Source organism: Cicer arietinum, chromosome 6 (assembly GCF_000331145.2).
Source record: "Cicer arietinum cultivar CDC Frontier isolate Library 1 chromosome 6, Cicar.CDCFrontier_v2.0, whole genome shotgun sequence".
Lineage (NCBI taxonomy): Eukaryota > Viridiplantae > Streptophyta > Magnoliopsida > Fabales > Fabaceae > Cicer > Cicer arietinum.
In genome coordinates, this window is record NC_021165.2 from 18,756,079 (window position 1) to 18,779,548 (window position 23,470).

The window sequence follows — 23,470 nt, forward strand, 5'->3', positions numbered from 1 at the left end:
GATTTTAAGATTTTAAATTTTAAATTTTTTAATTTTTTATTTTATACTTCAAGGAAGATGATAAATAGAAATGTTAAAAGTTATAGGTAATGAAGTAAAAATATTTCTTTGTGGTGTGACTTACACATCAACAAAATAGTGTATCATTAAGAGAGATCAATATTTATCTCATGTGATTTCATTTGGTAGTTTTTTTTATTAATGTCTAAATTTGATATCCCAAATTGCACCGCAAGTAGTTAAAAGACATGACACCAAAGACATTAGGTGTCATGTTAAAAGATAAATGATTTTCAACACAAATTTTGACATTAAACATTGTATAAATATCTAATTTAAATTTTTTTATTAATATTTTCTCTCTACTCAGATGATGATGATTCAAGATATATTTTATACGATTCAATTTTGTGTCCAAATAATTTATATGATGTTAAAAATGAAATACTTTCACAACTCATTTACTCTAAAAAAAATAATTGAAATTAAAATGCTATAATTTTTTTTCTCTTAAAATAAATGATTTAAATAAAATATATTATCAGTATAAATTTGTTTTATACTTACAATTAATACATGTCGATAAAATATTCAATAATTAATTTTGATTTAAAAACTATGTAATATATATATATATATATATATATATATAATTTTATATTGTTTGTGCACAAACATTAAACTCTAAAATCATTTTATATTATTTGTTTTATACGGTTTATCGTTTTTTTTTTCCAGTTAATTTAACATTTTTAAAAGTTTGATCTGATCTAAAATCTTATTCATATTAAAATATTTAAATGTTATATTTTACATTTTTTTTAAAATAGGCAAAATTATGTCTTTATATATAAAAAATTAATAAAATTACAATCAAATATAATAAAATAATAACTAACAAGACTGCATTACAACAATCTTTTAAGTAAACAAAAAACAAAATGAATTCATAATTAATCCCTATAAACATATCAAGCTACATGTAATATCCATACCAATTTATATGATATTCTACTCATACCACATAATGCTATTCACATACCAATACCAATGTATATATTTATATATATTAAACAAAACTGATTTTTTTAACAAAATAATTTTTAAAAAATCTGAAATAAATCTAAAATAAACACACTCTTTAAACCCTAAGAAATGATTTTTAGTTTCAAAGAAAATATTTTTTCGTGAAACAAACACATCAATTATTACCTATTAAACAAATATGGAACGCCTATTGAGTGATTGCTTAATTGAACAACTACCGAATATCAAATGACTATCGAATATAGAATCGTTGTTGAATATAGAACGACTACTGAATAATTGCCTAATTGATAGACTTTAAAATAGGAAATAATATTATTAATAAATAATAATAAAAAATAAAATATATATAGATCAGTATCTGAGTTCTAATAGACTTTTTTATAAGTTTAAGTATGATCTATTTAAATAAATAAACTTTAAAATTAATTTGTGTCTAGTCTTTTACTAAATAAGTCATATTAGACCCGACCATAAGTAGATCATACCATATATCACTGATCGACGGTATAACCTATTTTCATTCTTATTTACGTATAATCAAATTCCAATTGGCAAAATATTATACTACTCTGTCTCGATTTAAATATTTCATTAGATGTGTGCATAATTTTATTAATTGACATTAATAAAGAAGTAAAATAAACAATGTAATAAATAAATAATTTATTTTAAGACGGAGAGATAGAATAAACCCGACGATATAGAAATGGGCATAAATAATTTTGGTAGGGTGTTTCATAAATGCAGAGAAGATCTTCTCTGATTTTAGATAGCTCTTTTGAATGCAAAAGAGAATGAGAAATTAATGAAAGAATATGTACTTGAAAGAAATAAAAAGGGAAGCAATAAATTCAAAGGAAATGGGTTTGATACATACAAGTGGCTCAAAAAAATGTCATAAAGCATGTGCTGGGTAGCGTATGTTGCATTAACTTCTCTGCTGTAAAGAGTAGTTGACAGTAACAAGACATATCAGACTCTAATCAGTCATCAATACATAGAAGAGACCGGCAACGGCAACACTGTGGTTGGGGACATTCTGTTTAATAGCCGCGAACCTACCGGCTATCATGTTTAAATCTTTGACTCTATTTCTAGTGTATAATTGATAAAAATATTCGGTCCTATTTACGAAATAAAATATTGAAATTAATATATTAATTCATTGTTATAACTTTATATATATATATTTAAAATTATGATAATACATTCACTAATAATTTAAAAGATAGATATTTTAAATAAGAATATAAAAATAATTTAAATAGTAAATACACCTTAAAAATTATAATTTTTTTATATATAAAACCAAAAAATTATTCAAAAATTTTCTTACATACAAAATCGAGAGTACCCTGTTTTTAAAATTTATTCTAATTTTAAGATATATTACTTTTGTTATTAATTATTAGTTATTTAATAAAAAAAGTTGTAATATAAGCATCGTTTTAATTTATTATGTCTATTATTATATTTTTTTAAACATTCCTTTTATTAAAATTATTAATTTTTTAAAAAATATAAATAAAAATCAAATTTAACACGATTAAATAGAAATATTATTTTAAAAATATTAATATATTAACTATTTTATCAACTTTTTTTAATAAAAAAATATCAATGTTTATAATAAATGACTTAGGTATATTAAAATTTGTAGCTTTTAAATTTTTTTATTTATTTTTTACATTAATGTGGCATGGCTTAGGAACTCATGGATCCTGTAAATTACTCCACGTGTTGATTTTTACTTACATTGATTTGATTTTATTTGTGTCTTAAAACATTGAACCATCCAAACGTGAAATCAATGAAGAATATTTGTTTCTTGATACAAATTTTAATTTGATAATTCGCCAACTAGATTGTGTCCAATCGTGAAATTCTTGAAAGACACTTTTTTTTTACAACAAAGAGCAAAAGTTCAATATGAAAAATGACTACAAAATTAGTTTGATATTATTTGACATATAAGTCTTTAAAATATCATTAAAAATAATCTTACGAAGATCACTCCAAAGATTTTTTACAATAAAATAAATACAAGAGTCTAACGAAAAATTAAATATAATAAAAAAATTTGCACATTTGTTGCATTCTTTTCATGTATAAAAACATAGACCTCTCAATCACAATACAAAAGTTTGTGAATGTGTTGCACCATGACGAGAACATTTCCACTAAAATTGCACTTGTGTGTAACTGTGTGATATTTGTGTTAGAATCACTCTTAGAGATCAATACTTTTTCATTGGTTATTATCTATATCATAACACTTGCTATTATCTATATAGTAATATGATAAATTGTAATTTATTAAGTGGATTTATTTAAAATATAATAGTCATTAGAATTATTAGTTTGTTTAATGGAACATTAAGTGTGACTTAATTGTGAGATTCTACTGAGCAAAATGACATTATTTTTATATTTTTTGTAGTAAAATTTTATTGTTAAACGGGACAACAATAATGCATAGAGACTATTATGTTAGTAGACTAATGACACATCTCATGTGTCATAAATATGAAATATTAAGTTTTCGCATAGGTATAAATATTAATATTTGTATTAGATTGATCCGCTATGAGAACGTTACATAATAGTTATCCAAATGTCATTAACAATTGTTATGTGACCATATGGAGTAGTCATTTGACTTAAAGTCACTATGATCCCTACTTAGAGAATTATATATTTTGATGATATCAAATATTATATGTAATAGAACAATCATAACGAGGGTTATTAGGTCTACAATAAATCATATAGAAGGATGTGAGTGATGTAGATAATATTAATCCCTCTTGCATAATATGAGTTGTGTCTTGGGTCTCTCGATAGAGTGGTATATGAAATGTGTGTAACCACATTAGTGATTGCACATATACTTGAGAATCGATAAACAAATTACTACACCTAACAAGGGCGACACTTTTTATGTTTTATTTTCAATTAAGACATTTGGATGAATCAACAATTATTGCACAATAAAGTTAAAATTGTATCACCGATTTTCTCATTAAATGGATAGCAATGATGCATTGCAATATATCATTCATTGTTTACAATATTTAATATTAATTCAATATTTTATATTATTTTCAATTAAGTGTGAGCGTATAGGATCACATGATATAACGGTTATAAATAATAATTTAATTGATTAATGTTTTAATAAAATAAAATAAATTGAGGTTGTAGCATACAAGGTCCCCTATGACAATAAAATAGAAATGAGTACTATGTATATGATATATTGTGTCTCCCATTGACAGAAACCTAGAATCATTCTTAATGTAGTCGTCAATTAGCACCAACGCATTCTGATACAACTATTTACTTAGACTTGAATAGAAACATTACTATATTATGGTGTTGATGATTTGTCTTTCTTGACTTTTTCAAAGATCAACACATAAACCTATTTGAAGTATTGTGCGTGTGCGATCTATGATAATGAGTAATTTTCATACTTGATAGTTATTTTAAAATATATCTATTGAATTTCCAACAATTTGTTTCGTCCAAGACAATTTTAGCCCAATGTACATGCCCCACATTTCAGCTTGAAGATTGTTGCAAACTCCAACTTTCATACTATATCCCTTGATCAATCTCTTTGCTGAAATTACAAAGAAGACCACCACAACCTAACATCGTTCCTCTTGCTCGAACCATCTTAATTATAGTTTTAGTTTACTATTTTTATCAATTCACAAAATCGATACTATTTTTTTATGACGTGACAATTTTAGTCATTCATTTCGATTTTTTAACTAAAAATAAAGATGCGACATGTATTAAATAAAATGTCATATGATAGAATAATGTAAAATGATTAATACCGATGAAAGTACAATAAAATCATATAAAACCCTAAGTTTTAACTTTAATTTTTGTTCATTTATGTAATTTAATTAATGACATTTAAATAATTAATAAATCTGATTATATCTCATGAAATTGTATGGTACATAATTTAAAATATGTCAAATTATTATTATTTTTAGTTCAAAAGTCTAAACGAGGAAAAAAAATTATTGACTTTAAAATAGAAATATCAATTTTCTAAATTGGTAAAAATAAAAGAATCAAAATTACAATTAATTCAAAAATTTATATGTCATAATTTTCCACATCATTAAGTAAACACTACTAAAATAAGTGTCACGCCACCAAATTAAAATTAAAATTAAAAAGAAGATCAAATGTCAATAACTTATAAAATCAAAGAATCAAAATTGTAAAAAATCAAAATTACATCCTTAGTAAAATTAGAAAATTAAAATTACAGATTTAGTAAAATCGAATTACCAAAACTTATTTCTTATCAAAATTGAAAGCTAAAAACTAAAATAAAAAGATTTTTTCTTAAAAAGTGACTTCAGTGATTTTCCTACATAAATAAAGTTGTTTCTTTACATAACATTGCAAACAAATTATTGGTAATAATACTATATTTTAATATCTAAATGACTCGTGCATCATACCGACGTTTAATTTTGTTTAGTATTTTCTTTCTTTTAAAAGAAAATATCAATCTACCTTGTTTTTCAAATTAATAAACAATCTAACCTACTTTTTGAGGCAAGAAGTAGCCCCATGCGGTCCATATGATATGTCCATGCGTCCTGAAGGATTTTTTTTTGTTTTTAAATTTTAGTACTAGAACTCTAGAAATGAAAATGTAATGGTTATAATTTTTTAAATATATTTAATATTAACAAATAGATTATATATTAATAAACAAAAGTAATACATAAAAATAATTTTAAAAAATATATAAAATTATTATTTTTTATGAATTATAGTGTTCATAAGTGTCATCTAATCACTAATCAAGAAGAATGTGTTCATGGAAAAGAACTTGCACTTGTTAAGTTTCTAATTATTCACTATCTCTATCATCAACTGTAGAAGTATTCATGGTTTAAAAATTGATCTGAATTAAATTACATTAATTATTTAATTTAATTCTTAAAAACTACTTTTATAAAAAAATGATGTTGGGCATCAGATATTGTAGACATAAACCATATTATCCCACCTTATATAAATCTATCAACAATGGCAACCACTTTGAATGTACTTTGTTGTTTAATTTGTGTCGGCATCAAAATGCCACTGCTCGTACTTAATATGTATGTTTGACAATGTAAAGTATAGAAAAATGGATGCACCACCATAACTAACCTTAAAATTTTAAAGATTCAATTTTTTATTTTTTAAAGAAAATTACTATTTTTGATTCTATTATAAATGTAATAAGGCAAATAGGTACCATCATTTATATATTAGGAATCCGTAAAAAGAAAACGAAGGAGTTGAAAAGGGAAATCTATAGTAGGAGTATAAAATGAATCCCTAAACACACATTTGACACAATTATGTGTACCGTTAATACTATTCATCGTATTTATATCGTGAAGAATATTATTTTTAGAATATTTATTTTTAAAATTATTTTTAATGAGTTATAATTTTAATTTCTCTGCTTTTACCAATTTATAAAATTAATTTTATATCTTAAAATTTGACAATTCTGGTCTCTCATTCAGATTTTTAATTAAAAAAAAAAGATTATTTGATATATTTTAAATGATGTAGCATACGATTTCATGATATATAATAATCTATATGTATTAATGATTCATTTGTCATTTATGATATATTACAAAAATAAAAAAAATTAAAAATTGAAAATTAAAATTTTAGATAGTTTTATTGTGATTTCATTAATGTTGTTCATTCTATATTATATTATCATATGTCATGTTATTTAAAACATATTATATAGTTATTTTTAGTTAAAAAATCATAATAAAAAACTAAATTATTTAAGTTTAAAATAGGGTAATTGATTTCGTGAATTGATAAAAATAGAAAAACTAAAACTACAATTAAATTTTATTTTTATTTATAAATTGAGACATTTTTTGTGATACTCGCACACAAATTTCTATCATTAATTATTTTGAATATTTTATTAATTATTAAAATATAAATCATTAATTATTTATTTAACATCAATCTTATTAACTACTAAAATATAAAACATTAACAACTAAAATATAAAATATTAACGGTATAATTTAAATTTAATGGTTAAATAAATATTCTAAAATATTAATATTATATATTTTAATAGTTAATAAAATATATATTTAAAAACTAATTAGTGACAGATATATATATTTTTAAATAACAGTGTATCATATACATTAATCATTGCATGTGCCCAAGTGCCTATGGAAGGTTGCTAACCGTGAAAGCCAAAACCTGTGTGTCCCACATGATTTTGGAGATTTTCCCGCTCCATCCCATGTACTGAATCACACATCTCCTGCCACAAGACAAATATTTTTGCAACCTCCAAATACACCGGTCTTCAAGGAATTAGATTCACATGTCAAGCAATTAAAATATTATATATTTGGGTTTAATATACCACTTCCATTAAGGTGATTTTCAAACTTTAAAAGAATTAAATATACAATTTTTAAGATGATGTTTCTATATTTAATTTACTAACATTTATTGTTACCACATTTATTAACATTTCTTTTTAGTTTAAAATGGTTAGATTAAATCTCCTTCTCTAAATGCATTAATTTAATTATCGATAAATTCTTAGCTTATAATATATTCATTAAATTTTGAGATACGACTTTTTTATATTTAAAGTTTAACGCAAAAGTGTGTTGATTTTTATGTCTTTTTATTTTTATTTTTTCAATATGTTCAAGTTGTAGACATAAACACATACTATATCACATAGTATGTATATCATCTTTCGATGCTCAAATAACATAATTAGTAGATAACACATCCTAAGGACGTATATGAGAATTTGGACATACTCATAAAAATATTAAACTTGGATTCTATTATTTTATATAGATTCTTTATTCTGTTTATAAGTTATATAATGAAAGTGAATTTTATTGTATTTGATGTGCTATTAATCAATCATCATGTTTTTTAATCTATTAATCAATTTATTTTTAATCTTATGATTAAAATAATATAATAAATTTTATTATGTTTGATGTCATCGAAATATTTTTATTTGACAAATGTCAATCAACAATTATCTCAATAAGAGATAATTTTTTTTTTAAAATGAAAGCACAGACAAACAATCACAATTGTTAGTAAAGTGGATTCATGTGAAAATTTATATGATTTTTTTGTTTGTTTTTTTTTTCTCACAAACTTTAGTCGTCAAATTATTAAGAGTAAAATAATTAAAAAATACAACTTTTTCATTCTTTAAGATTTTAATTTTAATATAAAGGTAATAAAAATCTATAATTTTTGAATATATTGATATATAAGGGATGAACAACTTATAAATTTAGAATTTTAAACTTGGAGTCAAATAAAATAAAGAAAAATATTGAAGCAATCAAATTATAAGATTCATTTACTATATAATTTTTTTTTTGTTGTCCCTAAAAATTTAGAGCTCTGTGCGTTCACCCTAAACATACTTAGACTTACACCAAACACATTTATTAAATTTTGCAATCTTTTTAATATGTGTTTCAAAGATAATACTACTATTTTTATTATCTTTATCAATTATTGATGTATTCAATATTATTATTAATATAATATAAAAGTTAATGATTTTATTGTATTAGACATTTTTTTTTATTGTAGAACATTATGGTTGCTTTAAAAATTAAAGCGGGAAATTTTGATAAATTAACATAAAGAGGGAGTACCAATTTATAATGATGTAAATCCAATTATTTTAAAAGCATTAATAAGCCACTTCTACAGTAACCCGAATTTGGTCCAAAGTCCAAACAGTTGAAAATAGTTAGTTAAAATTGTGAGTGTGGTCCCAATGATATTTGCCCCAAACTCCTCAGCCTCAAGGTCTATAAATTATGTGCCACTCCCACCAACTCTCTTCACTCATCTAACTAATTGCTTTCTCTCTGCCTACCTATTGTTTCTCCTTCCTTTGACTACCAAAGTAATTTCCCTTTTCATATCTACTCCTTCATTTGAAACTTAAAGTGCACATCTTTACCTTAATTAATGTTCTATGATGTGTTTCAAGGAAATGTCTGATTATTTTGTTTTTGTTCATGTTTAGGAAACAGGAAATGGCTCTCATTGGCTTGCTCTTGGTGTCTTTTCTCACAATGTTCTCCTCTGCTTTTGCCTATGGTGAAGGATGGACCAATGCTCATGCTACCTTCTATGGAGGGAGTGATGCATCAGGAACAATGGGTATGTACTATACTCCTATTTAAACTCACTTCTTCAAAAAAGTTTGCTTTTTTATTTTGTCTTGCCAAATACATTCAGATCCTGAAGCATGTTGGAGTAACCCATTTGACTGATTTTGTTGTGTAGGTGGGGCTTGTGGATATGGAAACCTCTACAGCCAAGGGTATGGAACAAACACTGCTGCTTTAAGCACATCCCTTTTCAACAATGGGTTAAGCTGTGGCTCTTGCTATGAAATTAGGTGTGCTAATGACCATAAATGGTGCCTTCCTGGTTCCATTGTCGTCACTGCCACCAATTTCTGTCCACCGAACAATGCCTTACCTAACAATGAAGGTGGTTGGTGTAACCCTCCTCTCCACCATTTTGATCTTGCTCAACCTGTTTTTCTACGTATTGCTCAATACAAAGCTGGAATTGTTCCTGTAGACTATAGAAGGTATGTTGCTGTTCCCAAGAATATATTATATTTTTCATTAAAATCGAAACTTTAATGTATTTGGTTTTGGTATTAACTAATTGTTTTTATTTTTATTTTTTATGTAGGGTTTCCTGCAGGAGAAGGGGAGGTATAAGGTTCACAGTCAATGGTCATTCTTACTTCAACCTTGTTCTTATTACAAACGTTGGTGGAGCTGGTGATGTTCATGCTGCTTCCATCAAAGGGTCAAAAACTGGTTGGATATCTATGTCAAGGAACTGGGGTCAGAACTGGCAGAGCAACAACTATCTCAATGGTCAAAGCTTGTCTTTCAAGGTTACAACCAGCGATGGCCGTACTATTGTTGCCAACAATGTTGCTCCAGCTGGATGGTCTTTTGGTCAAACTTACACTGGTGCTCAATTTCGCTAGAGCATGATCAAGCTCCAATCACATGTCTAAAATTAGTATACTTAATATTAGGAAGAGTCTTGTAGCTAAATATTAGTAGTTTAGTACCACTTAATAGTGTACTAGGATATTAGATAGTATGCTGCTTGGTAAGAGGGGGTCTGTTTTTGGAGGACAATGAAGGGCATATTTTAAAATGGCTCTTCATTTTTAATTTGTTGGTGTGTTCTTAGATGGGACCTATCTTTAGGGTTCTTTTGGTTGTTGCGGTGTTTTGGTTTTTGTACTTTTGAGAAGCTTTTTGACCATTCTGCTGCTAAATAGTAGAAGTTAGCAGAGGGGGACTTTTTATTTTTTTGAGGTTGAAGTACTAAATTGGAAGAGGTGGACTATGATACCACCCGCCATATTAGTATAAGGGTATATCCTTTTTTTCATATTGGAAGTGTTATAAGCATTATTTGCTTGCTAATCCCTGTAATCAGCCTTGTTTTGAGTATGTCTTTGATTGTTTTGAGAGTGAAAGTATAAAGTTTCTTAATGGAGAATGCAGTAATTTACTAGTATTACTACCCCTTGTTTGTGCCTTAATGTATAAATTAAAAGTGATATTTACTCTTATCATCACCATCTATATTCTTTGGTGAAAAAATAAGATGTTTGTTTTTTAGACTGATTGAAAAACGAAGCTTTGAAATATGGGCTAACAGAATGATTCTTAAGATTTAGGTAGTCGGGCCACATGTAAAGTTGAAAAGCATTTTTGGACATACATTTTGGATCTGGTAGTTTTTGGGGGATCAAATTACAGGCCTTGTTGGATGAAGTTTCTTTTAAGTTTTCTCAATCATTCAAGACAAGCTGAGTTAAGCACACACTTTGAAAGTATTAATATATTTTAGAGAGGGTAAATCACACTAATGTTGGAGTGAGTGTATTGTTTGGGGAATCTAAGAAGTCCATTATTTGTGTCCCGTTTTACAATGCATGGAGTATAGATCCAAGAAAGGAATAACTTCTCTCTTTAGTCTTAAGTAAACACTCATGTTATCTTCTGATTTAATTCAACAATCTGTAAAATGCTGGATAGGAAAAAAGTTATTATGTCAAAAAAAGAAGTAAAGTATGTATTGTACTAAAGCACTCACAATGTGCAACAATATTACAATATAGTATTACACAATGGACAAATAAACTAGCACCCCTTGTTTACATTAAGAATATACAGAATGAGTATTCAACAGAAAGAAAAAACAAATCAATTCAACTGATTGAAACACTAATTTGTGGTTATGTGATTTTATATACAACTATTAATTAACCATGACGGAAGAAGAAACTTGATATTAGTAACCTTCACACCCAAGACAAGGTGGAAGCAGAAAAAACCAATTGGAACCTATAATTGGTAATTAACTAATAGGATCTAATATAACATTCCTTGACTCAGCTCAATCAGTGAATGAATGGCATCAAGGTAGACTTTGTTGTTGTACAGAAGCCACATCTAAAATTGGCTGGTTACTTTTTCTATATCTGTATCTAAAACAAATCCACTGTGGTAAACTCCTTCGAAGATGTTAGTGTGATCAAAGTTCTTCAGCAACATCATTAGTGCATAGATGTCGAAAAACTGTAGTGAATTAGTTGGGTTGCTGCACTCAGAAAATTGAAAGTTTATAAGAAAATTAAGTATCAAGTGCCAAAGGCACAAACAAAGGATATGTAAATCTATGTAGCATTGACACTTCAGATTAAAGACGCATCAAGTCTGACGTTGACACGTTGATACATTTAATTACTTCATTTTTCTCAAATTATTAGCAATTAATGTGTTTATGTTGTGTTGGGTGTCCGTGTTGGTGTTTCATAAATGTTAATAAACCATTTTCAAGGGTCTAGGAGAAACAATTCACAAGAAAGTTGTGCAACAGAAATGCCATAAAAAAGCAAACAAATAAATAAACTGAAAAGAATGGTGTTGTTTAGTGAAACTTGCCTGAGCATACAAATGCTCATCAAACATAGTAACAGCACATGGCCCAGATGTGGAGGCCCATCCATGGTTGTTAGATTCATAACCTTGTCTAGGAGCTTCAAAGCTTCCATTCACATGATAATCAGCAGGGTTCTCATGTGGATTAATCTCTGCAGCTGGTTGGAACTTCAAATTATTCAATAAATTAAAATTGTATGGCATGTATGGAAATTGCCCATTCAATTGTTGCCTCAGTGGAGCATTGCTGCTCATATCACTGAGGACACAACTTTCTGGCCCAGAGTTAGATATCTCAGTTTTGCCACTTGACCCAAGATAACTAGCATAACTCCCAAAAGATGAACTTGCTGATCCCTCAACTTCTCTGAAAAATAGGCAAGTAAGTCAAGTTACAAATACTTAACCCAAAAGACCAATTCAATATTTATAATGAGTTTAAGTGATATGCATTGTTAAGTGATATGCACTTTCAGTGTAATGTAAAAAAGTACTACACATAGATATAATCACATCTCATCACATAGATATTTGAGGAACTTATAAAACAATCACATCTCATCACATAGATATTTAAGGAACTTATAAAACAAAGTGACATAATAGTGATATACTTATGATTGAATGTTTGTACAACTTTTATACAATGTCAATCTAGTTGATTTAAATTCATTTATATAGAATAGATGATAACATGTTATTAATCATGTCAATTTAAACATTGTTCCAGTTAAACAATTTGAGTTTGATACCACAATATATTAATTGCATCCTTGCAGTGATAAATATTATTCACAAATACTATGTGGGCAAACTCTAATATTATCGAAGAACAAGCGAAACATTGAACTTAAATATTTTAAAAAAACAACTCACTTATGGAGAAACAAGTTTGAGTCCTCAGGTAAAACTATGTTTTGGTTGTCACCATTAGCAATCCATGATAAAGGTTGGAGATGCTGGTCTGTGTTCATTCGGAAGGGAATATTCATTTCATTGAACTGGAAGATAAAGATATTTTAGTCATGTATCTTGTGTCTACACTATGAAAAACAGTTCTAGACAAGAAAATCAATTACCACATAAACAACTCTTTACCTGGTTATTGCATTGTAGTGACACAATTTGTTGGTTTTTCATTGTTTCCTGCCATATCATGCAGAACTGTTAGAGATTAATTAAAATCAACAGCAGTTTATATAATGAAATTTTGAGAATAGAATCATTGTTGTGTTTTGAGTATAAACATGATGTACATTGATAGAGTATCAGATAATATTCTGGTTAAGTCTGAATTATTAACTTGGAAAAGCAAAAGTCAAATGAAAAACCAATTTATCATTTAAAAAATTATCAGCTACCTTTACAACTTGATGGGGAAATTGAATCATAAAACTATCATTTTTCAAACAGCTTGAGTACAGATTTAAAATGTTTATACCTTTCGGGTTTGAATTTGATTAAGTGATTGTCTGAGTGAATTTTCCATCTGTCCCAATTGTTCCACACTGCTTATTTTATCACACTCTGTCCATTGACTGTATAGTCCAACAATAAATAAAACTTGTAAGCATTTCTTGCAGCTACAAAACTAACAAAAGTCTATGAAAATGTAGCTAAAGTAAACAAAGATCCACCTTACTCTCTCATGGATTTCAGAAATTTGAATCTGTAATAGCTTGGCATGATTACTTAGATCCTGCAAAAAGCCAATTAGTGATGATTTGTAACAATACCAGAACAGATTAATGAACAATGTAATTGAGATAGTTTAACTGCGCCGGTACCTCAATAGTTTGACTACTGCAACAAAAAACAAAGAATGTTTTAGTTAGTGACATAATTTATAAATGATTAAACCCATCAAAGGAAGATGGAATAATTAATTTGAACCTGCAAAGCATACCTTGCACCCATAAATTCTTGTATGTTTACATTGTGATCTAACTTCTTAAATGTTTTCCTCAGTCCCTAAACTCTCAAATGAAAAATATTCATTAATAAGACTCATGGTAATTTGGTTAATCAATGCATATGGATTATGGAAAATGAGTTGTAGGAAAGGCTTACTTCAAGACTCTCCAACTTCCTGTTGCAATCCATTGTAAAACATTTGGTTACATTATTGCATTACTAGAAAATGAATGCAACACATGTGAAGAATTAAAAATCACCTTTTCGCCCTTTCTTGGGGAGTTAGTTGAGCAAACTTTGCAATAACCTCCTCGAAGTTACTGCACATACACCACAGAGAGTAAATTAGGAACATTCACAAATAGACACATACATAACCAACCACATTAATCAACTTTGTGTCTTTTGCAAATATGCACTGTGAAGTGTGAACTTTCACTTTTTCCAATTAATGCTTAAATTCTTACCATTGTTGCAATATAACATTTGCTTAACTTGAGGTTAAGTTGCTAACCATGAACAGATCTGAATCTTTCAATTATTTTTGGGAGAATATCATAAACTCAGTCTTTTGCAAATAGGTGCATTGAACTTTCAATTCATCCCAATCAATCTTCAAAACTTCTACTATTTTATTATTTGACTCTTATATTCACCATCATCAGCTAAACTCCTAGTTATCAAATGGGTTATTTGTGACAATAGTTGTAGATTATTAAGGATTAATTAAAACAGAGTAAAAGTTCTAGTACTTATTTGCAACAAAAGGTTCAGGGTTTTTAGGGTGATTGTATACATACTTTGTTCTGTATAGACTTAAATATATACATCATCTTACCTATATAGTAAAAAAGAAATTCAAAATAATTTATTTGTTACATATGGGTGGGAAAAAAGCTTGCAGTATAATATTGCTAACATGCAGATGATCATGATACATACAACATTCCTAAAATCCGGACCACACCAAATGCTATTCATCATGATTAACATTGATTTATCCAGTCAATAGTTCTCATCCATGACTCCTTTGTTTTTTATAGACAAATGATAGTATGTTAGTAAATTAATGGATTATGTTAGTTTTCAAGGGTTGAACCTTTAATCTTGTGGTTAGTACTCATTCGGTGTCCCTTATATCACCAACAGAATGACCTGCTTGGGACCCATGGCCGCTTATGGTGTGTATTTTTTGGGTTTTAAAGAGCCTAGAGACAAAATTCTCACAAACTAAGTACAGAGAAGATGAATATTGCAGATTCAAACGTGAAAACAAACATATCAAATGTGTCTGCAAATTTTGACCACTATCCCAAGATATATTATGTGTATTTATTTAACCAATTTGAATACTAGATTATATAATAAGCTGATTTGAAATTGAAAATAAACACACATACAGTCACAAATGAAGCAAAGAAACAGTTACCCGCGTCTCCCCCTGCATAAGGAAGGTTTTCCACCAGGAGAGAACATGAGAAGTATAATATCTATATCACAGAGTATAGATAGCTCAGTAGCTTTTTTCATTATTCCATTCTTCCTTTTAGCATATGTTGCCTGTCGGCCATTGGTGTTCTCCAACTTCTTTATCTTTAGCTTTACCCTCCCCATCTGCAATGACCTTCAATTATCTTAACACTTGCATTCAACATTATTGTTAAGTTACATTATATTATTTGGAATCAATTTGCTACGCGGTGAGTTTGACAGAATCATTGTGTGCTATGGTGATTTTGGCAACATTTTGCTAAATTTACCTTTAATTTATACATGCACGAGAATTTTAACAAAAAAGAAGGGAAGAAATCATCCAACAATAGTAAAATGCATTAGCAACATTTATATACCTTTTTATTATCCAATTATGATGTTAGCAAGAGAAAAAGGAAAATAAGAGGGAAGAATGGAAACTATAACGAAATGATAATAGTAAAACGTTTGACAACCAAAAAGGGTAGAATGTGGGAATGAGAGAGAGAGAGAGAGAGATTACATATAACTTACGTTAACGTGATCGGGTGACCAGCAAGCAAAATCGGCCATTTAGGTTTGCGGAAGAATCGGAAGCTGATAAGCGTTAAAGATTTCATTTCAATTCTTACAGAACAAAACTTATCAATTGTGTTTTACCCTCTCAACTACATTTCATCACTTTCCAACCCATGTAAATAAAACGCTCAATTGTTTACAATAATAAAAAACTGCACAAATTAAGTTTTATTATTCGGGACCTTGTCTCTCAATTTCCGGGGTCCGTCTAAAATAACTTTTCATGAGATTATCATTTTTTTATATCATATTTCATTTGTAATTGGTTGATATCATTTTTGTTGAAAATCGAGATCAACTGTTTATATAAATTTTAATATTATTTTAGAATTTAATTTATATATTCAGATAATGTTAACAGTGTTTAAGTTCACAATTGCATTAAGTTCACAATTGCATTAAATCATTCGTAATTATTGATTTTTATTATAATTACTTATAAAATCAGATTAATTATGCTTTATTAGATATGTAAATTTTTTTAATGGCATATAAATTAAATTCTTTATTTTATGAGTTTAATAATACCTACATTGTCAGTATAAATTATTTTACATTAACAACAAATAAAATTAATTAATTATGTAATTATTTTATTGTGACAGTTATAATCGTACCATGAAATGAATAATTTTTTTTTACTGTCTATTGGTATAAAATTGAATTGGATTAGTATGAAATATTGAATTTATTTTTTTATTACTTAATAGTATTAATTGATTGAATATGGTAATATTTTTGTTGTTGCTATTTTATATTATCTAAAACTTCAAAAAATGTTATAGGATTTCACTTATTTTGTAATATTAATTTTTGTATATGATTATATATGTCAATGGTATTTAATTATAAAGTATATTTTGATATAATATAAATATGTTTTATCAATATATGTATATACATCAATGAAGGAGCTAAAGACACCACCATAAAAAAGATGCCAAGTGAGAGAGGGCAACAACATCGTATAAAGGTTATCAAAATTATAAGAGCCAATTTAATAATCATCTTGAAATTTCAAATTAGAGTTGCTAATGTGGAACTTATTTTCGAATAAATCAAGATGTAACCATTTAGCATACCATAAAGAAATTTCACCCCTACCTACATGAAATATAAAAACTAGTTGAAGGATATGAATGCCTTCCAAAATTCTTTTCCTTTTTAAAACATTACCAAAAGCCACGTTGTTGAAAATGGTGGACTTATTTAAAGGACAAAAAATGAATACCAAAAACATTACTCTTTCATCATATTCAGAAAAGTCTGTACACAAATTTAAACACCAAAATAATGAAAGATTATACCCGTTCGCTCAAAGAACCATCCAAGTTTGACCACAAAAGGCTTTCTAATTAATTGGTTTTTTTTCTAAGGAAATATAACAGTATAGCATTACACAAGATGAGAAGACAATTTTTTTAAGAGATCAACTTCTTAATTTCTTCTGCCGCTTGCTTGTAAGTTTCCTCCGCTAAGATAATTGCATCTTGAAATTCATGTGAAACTCGTTTCACCTACAACATTAAAACTCGTTTATTACATTTTATAACAAAATTATTATTTTTTAAATAATTTTTTTTGAAAAATAAAAAATCTGAAAGAAAAAAAATTTAAATCAGCTTAGAATAAGAAGTTGTTTTAGTGCCTTCTAAAAGAACCATTTTTCATAATCTTTTTTAAAAATATGCTTCTCATACAACTTCTGATTTTTTTTTTTAATCTCAAAAAGATAATCTTTAGATTATTTAATATCAAAGACACTTTTTTTCTTTCTAATCTGTAACACGGGCCCTAACAAAAAATTAATTGAGTTATTTACATTCAAAATGCATATGAAAGCCTTAAAAATAATTTGACATTCAATTCGTCTTATTAAATTGACAAATGATTTAAAATCCTGGTTAGTTATCCTAAAAAATATCTTATTAAGTTGATAATCATGGTATGCGTATGAGTTTGTCCCATATCTACATATTTTTGGTCAAAACAAATATGAGCATGTGTCATATATGTAGGAGTCCAATTAAATCTGCTAAAGAAATTTGAACTACATATATAAATCTATATGCTAAAGTCATGGATGTTAACATTAATAAGAAGTCCAACTACCTTGAATTTTGCACAAATTATTCATCATTGTTAGAAACATAATCCTTAAATATAATGAAAGAAAAATAAAATGCATGATAAAGTGGGGATGGAGTTTGAAACTTACATGGGCTTGAATCATGTATCCAATACCATTGCAAAAAATGTTGGCATAAATGAGAGCAATACTATGTTTCTCCATCACAAAAGCAACTGTGGTCAAGAGTCCTGGCTTCCTAGTTGCACATATGCAAAATTGTGCTTCATCTCCACAAATGTTCAACACAACATTTGAAGAATACCACGATTGAAAAGCTACCGTTGGTCGAGGTGTTGAAAATGCATTAACCGAGTTAGAACTCGAAGATCCTTCACCGGATATGAATACCTCCCTTGATTTGTAGGGATGCCTCTGCGAGTTAATCGTAGAGGACTCACACCTAAATTGATATATAGATTTGAGCTTTTCTTGTTTTTGTTTCTCTAGTTTTTTCAGAGTTTGCTGTAGATTTTGTATTTGCTTCACTGCTTCATCCAAAATGGTTGACGAATCTGCCTGTAAAAGATATCAAAATCAAACCATCTTACTAAATAGATAAAGGAAAATTCTAAGTAATTAAATATAAAAATTTTATATTATAAATGTACAGTAAGTTATGTTTTTAAGATTTTTTTGATAGTTTTAAATTTGTCGATTTGAGTACGAACTTTTTAACAAATTTGCTGCCTACATTCCTCACTTTACTATCTACACCTTTATTTTTTTTTTAATATAATACTCAAATTGCCCTTGCATATTTATAATATTCTTTAACTTCATTTGTTCTTTTATCACCATTCTTAACCACTCAAAACTCACATATCACAAAATCATCATAACTCGCCCATCATATTTATTGTTTTGTTTTTGAGTTCGTAAATTTTTTCAAAATCTAGGAACATTACGTGAACTGAATTCACGTACGTTGTAAAATTGTAAAAATCTCATATAGTACGTGAATTAAGTTCACGTAAACGTACGTGATTTAAGATTGTGTAATTAATGAAGTTTGAGACTCATTGGTGGTACGTGAACTGAGTTCACGTACATTGAAAAATGGTAAAAATCTCATAAAGTACGTGAACCGAATTCACGTAAACGTACTTGAACTGAGTTCACGTACATTTTAAAATTGTAAAAATTTCAGGTTCTACGTGAACTGAGTTCATGTACATTGTAAAATTGTAAAAATCTCATATTGTACGTGAATTGAGTTCACGTAAACGTACTTGAACTGAGTAAACGTACTTTTAAAATAACCAAAATGAAGGTTAGGATTTTGAGGATATGGATGAAGATGTTGATGAAGAAGAAAGTTAAGGTTTTGAAGATGTTGATGAAGATGAAAATTATGGTTTTGAAGATGAAGATGTAGACAATAGGAAAGGGCATTTTGGGTAATCTATTTTTTTTTTAAAAAGAAGGGTGCGGGTAGTAAAGTGAGAGGTGTAAGTTACTTTTTAATTTTTTTTTTTAATGTTTGTTAGTTGGCCGCATTGATAAATGTGACGGGGCACAAGTAGTTCGGACGGACTAACACTTACGGAGGTATGCCACAAATTTTAATATAAGAATATATAATTTTCTTTTTAAACATTTTAAAATTATTTATTAAATTAATGTAATTGATTTTGTATAATTTTATTTTAATTTATAATAAAGTTAATTGATTTAAATTAATGCAACTGATTTTATGTAAATATTTATAAATATTTAAGTCAATTGGTAAAATCAAAATTATTTAAATAATAATAAAATAAAATTTTATATTTAAAAAAGAAAAACTTAAAATATATAAATATATTGAATAAAATTAATGAATATATATGTACAAAAGAGAAACAAATAAACAAATTTATTAGCAACACGGGATTCGGGTGGAGTAAGTATCAACTTCTTCATTCATAGAGAATTGTTTCTTAGAAATTTTCTCTAAAAAAGTATTATATTAAGTTACACCCAAACTCTCTCTCGTGTCATTGATTTGTTTTTTTTCTCCATCAATGGTATATACTCTACATGTTATAAGAGTTACTACTATCTTGGAGGATTTAAGATACATTAATTAAGGGTTATCTCGTCTAAATAATAAATTTTCATACACATGAATCGAAGATCAACCACTAATCACATACTTAAGAGATATGGCCAGCTTACCACTTACCACACCGGTTTAATTTATTGATTTGTTAGGTAAGAGCAACAATAATAACACCAACAATATTCAATAATAATCATAACAATAATACCATGATTATTAAATACCACCTTAAGCCACGTGGATTAGCCAATTCTGTGTGCCTGTCTGGTACATCCTACTAAACAGTTTATTTTTAAAGAAAATATTATATATATCAAAATTTCAAACTTTCTATAATATAATTTTATTGCGCTTTTAAGCAAAGATTTATATCAGATACAAAAAACTTCAATATAATTTTGAGAATAAAAAACTTTAGGGCTTGTTTAATTTAGTTCTCAAAAATTGTTTTTTAATTTCTTAAATCAAAAAAATTAAAAATTTATTTGAATATATAATTTTGCAAAACTGTCTCTAGAAATTATTTTCTATTTTACTTTTTTTAAAATGAAAAAATCAAAACACTTTAAATATGTTTTGGTTTTCAATTTTTATTATTCACTTTTTGAACTCCAAATAAAAGATACTAAAATAGAGGCGAAAATCGTGTCATGTTCATTAATAACATATTGTAAAGTCTATTTGTATATTTTTTCAACTCAGTAAATTGTACACTTTAGTTGCATTTACATTTCACGTGTACACCTTCAATTATAATAGATACAAATGCTCTCAAACATGGAATAATAATGGGATTTGGTTCCATTTGTTTCTTTTTTCTTTTAAAAATCCCATTTGCTCTTTAATTATTAAAATATTTTCAAATATTTATTATTATAATTAGCAAGTATACAATTTTCAACAAAATAGTAAAAGTATTGAATCTACAATAGTTGTAATTTATTAGTCAATTAATTTAAAATAAATTAAATTAAAAAAAAAAGAGTTTAGTTAATTTTAATTAAATTATAAAAACCTTATGTTGTAGTGCATTTGCAATGTTTAAACACTTTTTTTCTTTCAATGAATCAATTGTGTATTAGTTGAATTATTATGTTTTTAAAAATATATCATTTTTTTACTTTTTATTGTTAAATATAAAAAGTTAGATTCAAATTAGTTTTTTTTTTATTATGAACTTTAAAATTATTTAAAAAGAATTAAATTGTCAAACCACTTTTATATATTTCTCTTTCTAAAATAATTTTCGAAAATTAGATAATCTTACGGATTTTATTTTTATAATCGTTTTAAAAGCTGATTTGTAAAGTGATTTTCAAAAACAAAAAAGGAAAAGTGTTTCAAATAAAATGAAAAAAAAGAAGTGTTTCAAACAAAATGATTTTCAAAAACTAACAATGAGAAGTGTTTTAAACAGATCTTTAGGACTTGTTTGATTCACATCTCAAAAATTCTATTTTAGATTTTGAAAATTTAAAAATTAAAAAACTTGTTTGGGTTACTTGTGTTTTAAAAAACTGTTTTGTAAAACTATTTTTAATATTATATTTTTTAAAACTAAAAAAGCAAAACAGTTAAACGTATTTTACTTTTTATTTTTCAGTTTTTTTAACTCTATAGTCAAAAACTATTTTAAAAATTAGAGTTGGCAAACAATTTTTTTTAAAATTTTCTTTTTAAAAACAATTTTTTAAAATTTATTTATAAAATAATTTTCAAAAATTAAAAAGTAAAACACAATTAAACAGTTTTCTGGCTGCTACTCAATTTTTAGACTAATCTAAATATTGAAATTTATCTGTTACATCTAATTGCACCTCAATTGTTTTAAGTGATTAGTCTAACAATCCATTTGTGGTTGACGAGATTTCATATTAAAAAAAAGTCCATAATTGTATCCATGTAAGGTCCTTATGAGCCAAAATAACAACCAACAATAATAACAATAAGAAGAAGATTTACTCCGAGCGTTTGTATCATTATTAAAACACAAAATTTAAAATACAATAAAAAAATAAATAAAGTTGTATTTTATTTTTTATAAAATGTCTAAAATTATTGTAATAACATTAATTAATTTGTATATATGGCATGAAAGTGAATATTTTATTGTGCCCTCTAAGAATCCAAGACGGGATTTTAAGGGTCATGCGAGAGTAATTTTTAATTTCTATATTGTCTAACTGTTGAGGTTGGGAATTAGGTGTCACAAAGGTAAGAAATCTAATATAAAATTCAATCGAAAATGATAAAAACTATTAGGCAGATCTTGTATGAGAAATAAAAAGAATCAATTAAATTAAATGCAGAAAACATGAAAATTTTACCTTAGAAGGAAGGTGAGGAAGCAAAGAATGAAGGATATCGTACATGTTCCTCATTTTCTTTCTCCTTTCTCTCTCAATCCATAAATGATTAGAATCTGTAACATTTTTACTCGCAACCTCTTCTCGACTTCGCTTCTTATTCACTTCTTCTCTCCTCGTCTCATCTGAATTAGACGGACTCCATGATTCATTTTCCTGCATGAAAACTGCCACATCATCATCATCATCTACATTCATCACCGTATTGTATGTAAGAAATAGATACTAGTAAAAACAAGAAGAGGGAAAATGATACATTTATATAAAGGTCACACACAGCGTTTAGTTGAAGCTACTCACAAAATAAATAAATAAATAATAAAAATAGAAATCATCAGGTCCGTCAAGAAGCACCCAAAATATATCGTAAGCTGAAAACCGTTACTCTAATCCTAACAAATGCATCAAAACTAATCATCGCGTATAACAAATAGGTCCCACTCTTATAATTTATTTCCTTTTCACAAAATAGTCGCCACATATTAGAATTTTTTTCTATATATATTTTTTCTTATCAAAATACCTTAGTTTAAAGTCAAATTCCGAAGATGCATTCATGTATTAATTTAGTTTTTTTTTGAATAATTGAAAATATAATAAAATAATACATTAACGATTAATACCTTACTTTAAAGTCAAATTTCGAATATGCAATAATTGAATAACTTAGTTTTGTTGAATTTTATTAATAAAATTCAACAAAACACGTTAAATGTAAAATAAAAAACTTCAAAATAAGAAGACTATTAATTTTTAGTTAACAAATTCTACTTAATTGTCATCAGTCTCATATCTAATAGATCGCCGAATTCGTCTAATTCTTTGAATAATCCAAAAT

General features: G+C 26.9%; 3 protein-coding genes across 5 annotated transcripts; 1 reads left to right on the top strand and 2 right to left on the bottom strand.

Annotated features, from left to right (window-relative positions):
• The first annotated feature begins 8,893 nt into the window (after nucleotides 1-8,893).
• On the top strand, nucleotides 8,894-10,701 carry CA-EXPA4 (alpha-expansin 4). Of its 2 annotated transcripts, none has more exons than XM_073369400.1 (4): nucleotides 8,894-9,040; nucleotides 9,171-9,300; nucleotides 9,427-9,739; nucleotides 9,847-10,701. In XM_073369400.1, exons 1-4 carry the CDS (start codon nucleotides 8,909-8,911, stop codon nucleotides 10,151-10,153), a joined length of 882 nt encoding a protein of 293 aa, XP_073225501.1. In that variant the 5' UTR covers nucleotides 8,894-8,908; the 3' UTR covers nucleotides 10,154-10,701. The 2 variants fall into 2 exon arrangements, with proteins under 2 accessions (XP_073225501.1, NP_001266033.1); NM_001279104.1 differs by having other exon boundaries at nucleotides 9,003-9,040; nucleotides 9,164-9,300; nucleotides 9,847-10,608.
• Nucleotides 10,702-11,239: 538 nt separating this feature from the next.
• Nucleotides 11,240-16,235, bottom strand: LOC101510075 (agamous-like MADS-box protein AGL30). 2 transcript variants are annotated; one of them, XM_004505356.4, is made up of 12 exons: nucleotides 16,050-16,235; nucleotides 15,472-15,656; nucleotides 14,303-14,362; nucleotides 14,199-14,217; nucleotides 14,035-14,099; nucleotides 13,916-13,931; nucleotides 13,766-13,827; nucleotides 13,570-13,666; nucleotides 13,227-13,274; nucleotides 13,005-13,129; nucleotides 12,132-12,495; nucleotides 11,240-11,787 (listed from the first exon to the last, which is right to left on the bottom strand). In XM_004505356.4, the coding sequence occupies exons 1-12, from the start codon at nucleotides 16,086-16,088 to the stop codon at nucleotides 11,776-11,778; spliced, it is 1,092 nt and encodes a 363-aa protein (XP_004505413.1). In that variant the 5' UTR covers nucleotides 16,089-16,235; the 3' UTR covers nucleotides 11,240-11,775. The 2 variants fall into 2 exon arrangements, with proteins under 2 accessions (XP_004505413.1, XP_073226532.1); XM_073370431.1 differs by having other exon boundaries at nucleotides 16,039-16,206.
• A 1,083-nt stretch (nucleotides 16,236-17,318) lies between these two features.
• On the bottom strand, nucleotides 17,319-22,870 carry LOC101510402 (transcription factor bHLH95-like). The gene is made up of 3 exons (XM_004505357.4): nucleotides 22,594-22,870; nucleotides 18,313-18,741; nucleotides 17,319-17,611 (listed from the first exon to the last, which is right to left on the bottom strand). Exons 1-3 carry the CDS (start codon nucleotides 22,828-22,830, stop codon nucleotides 17,516-17,518), a joined length of 762 nt encoding a protein of 253 aa, XP_004505414.1. The 5' UTR covers nucleotides 22,831-22,870; the 3' UTR covers nucleotides 17,319-17,515.
• Between the last annotated feature and the right edge of the window lie 600 nt (nucleotides 22,871-23,470).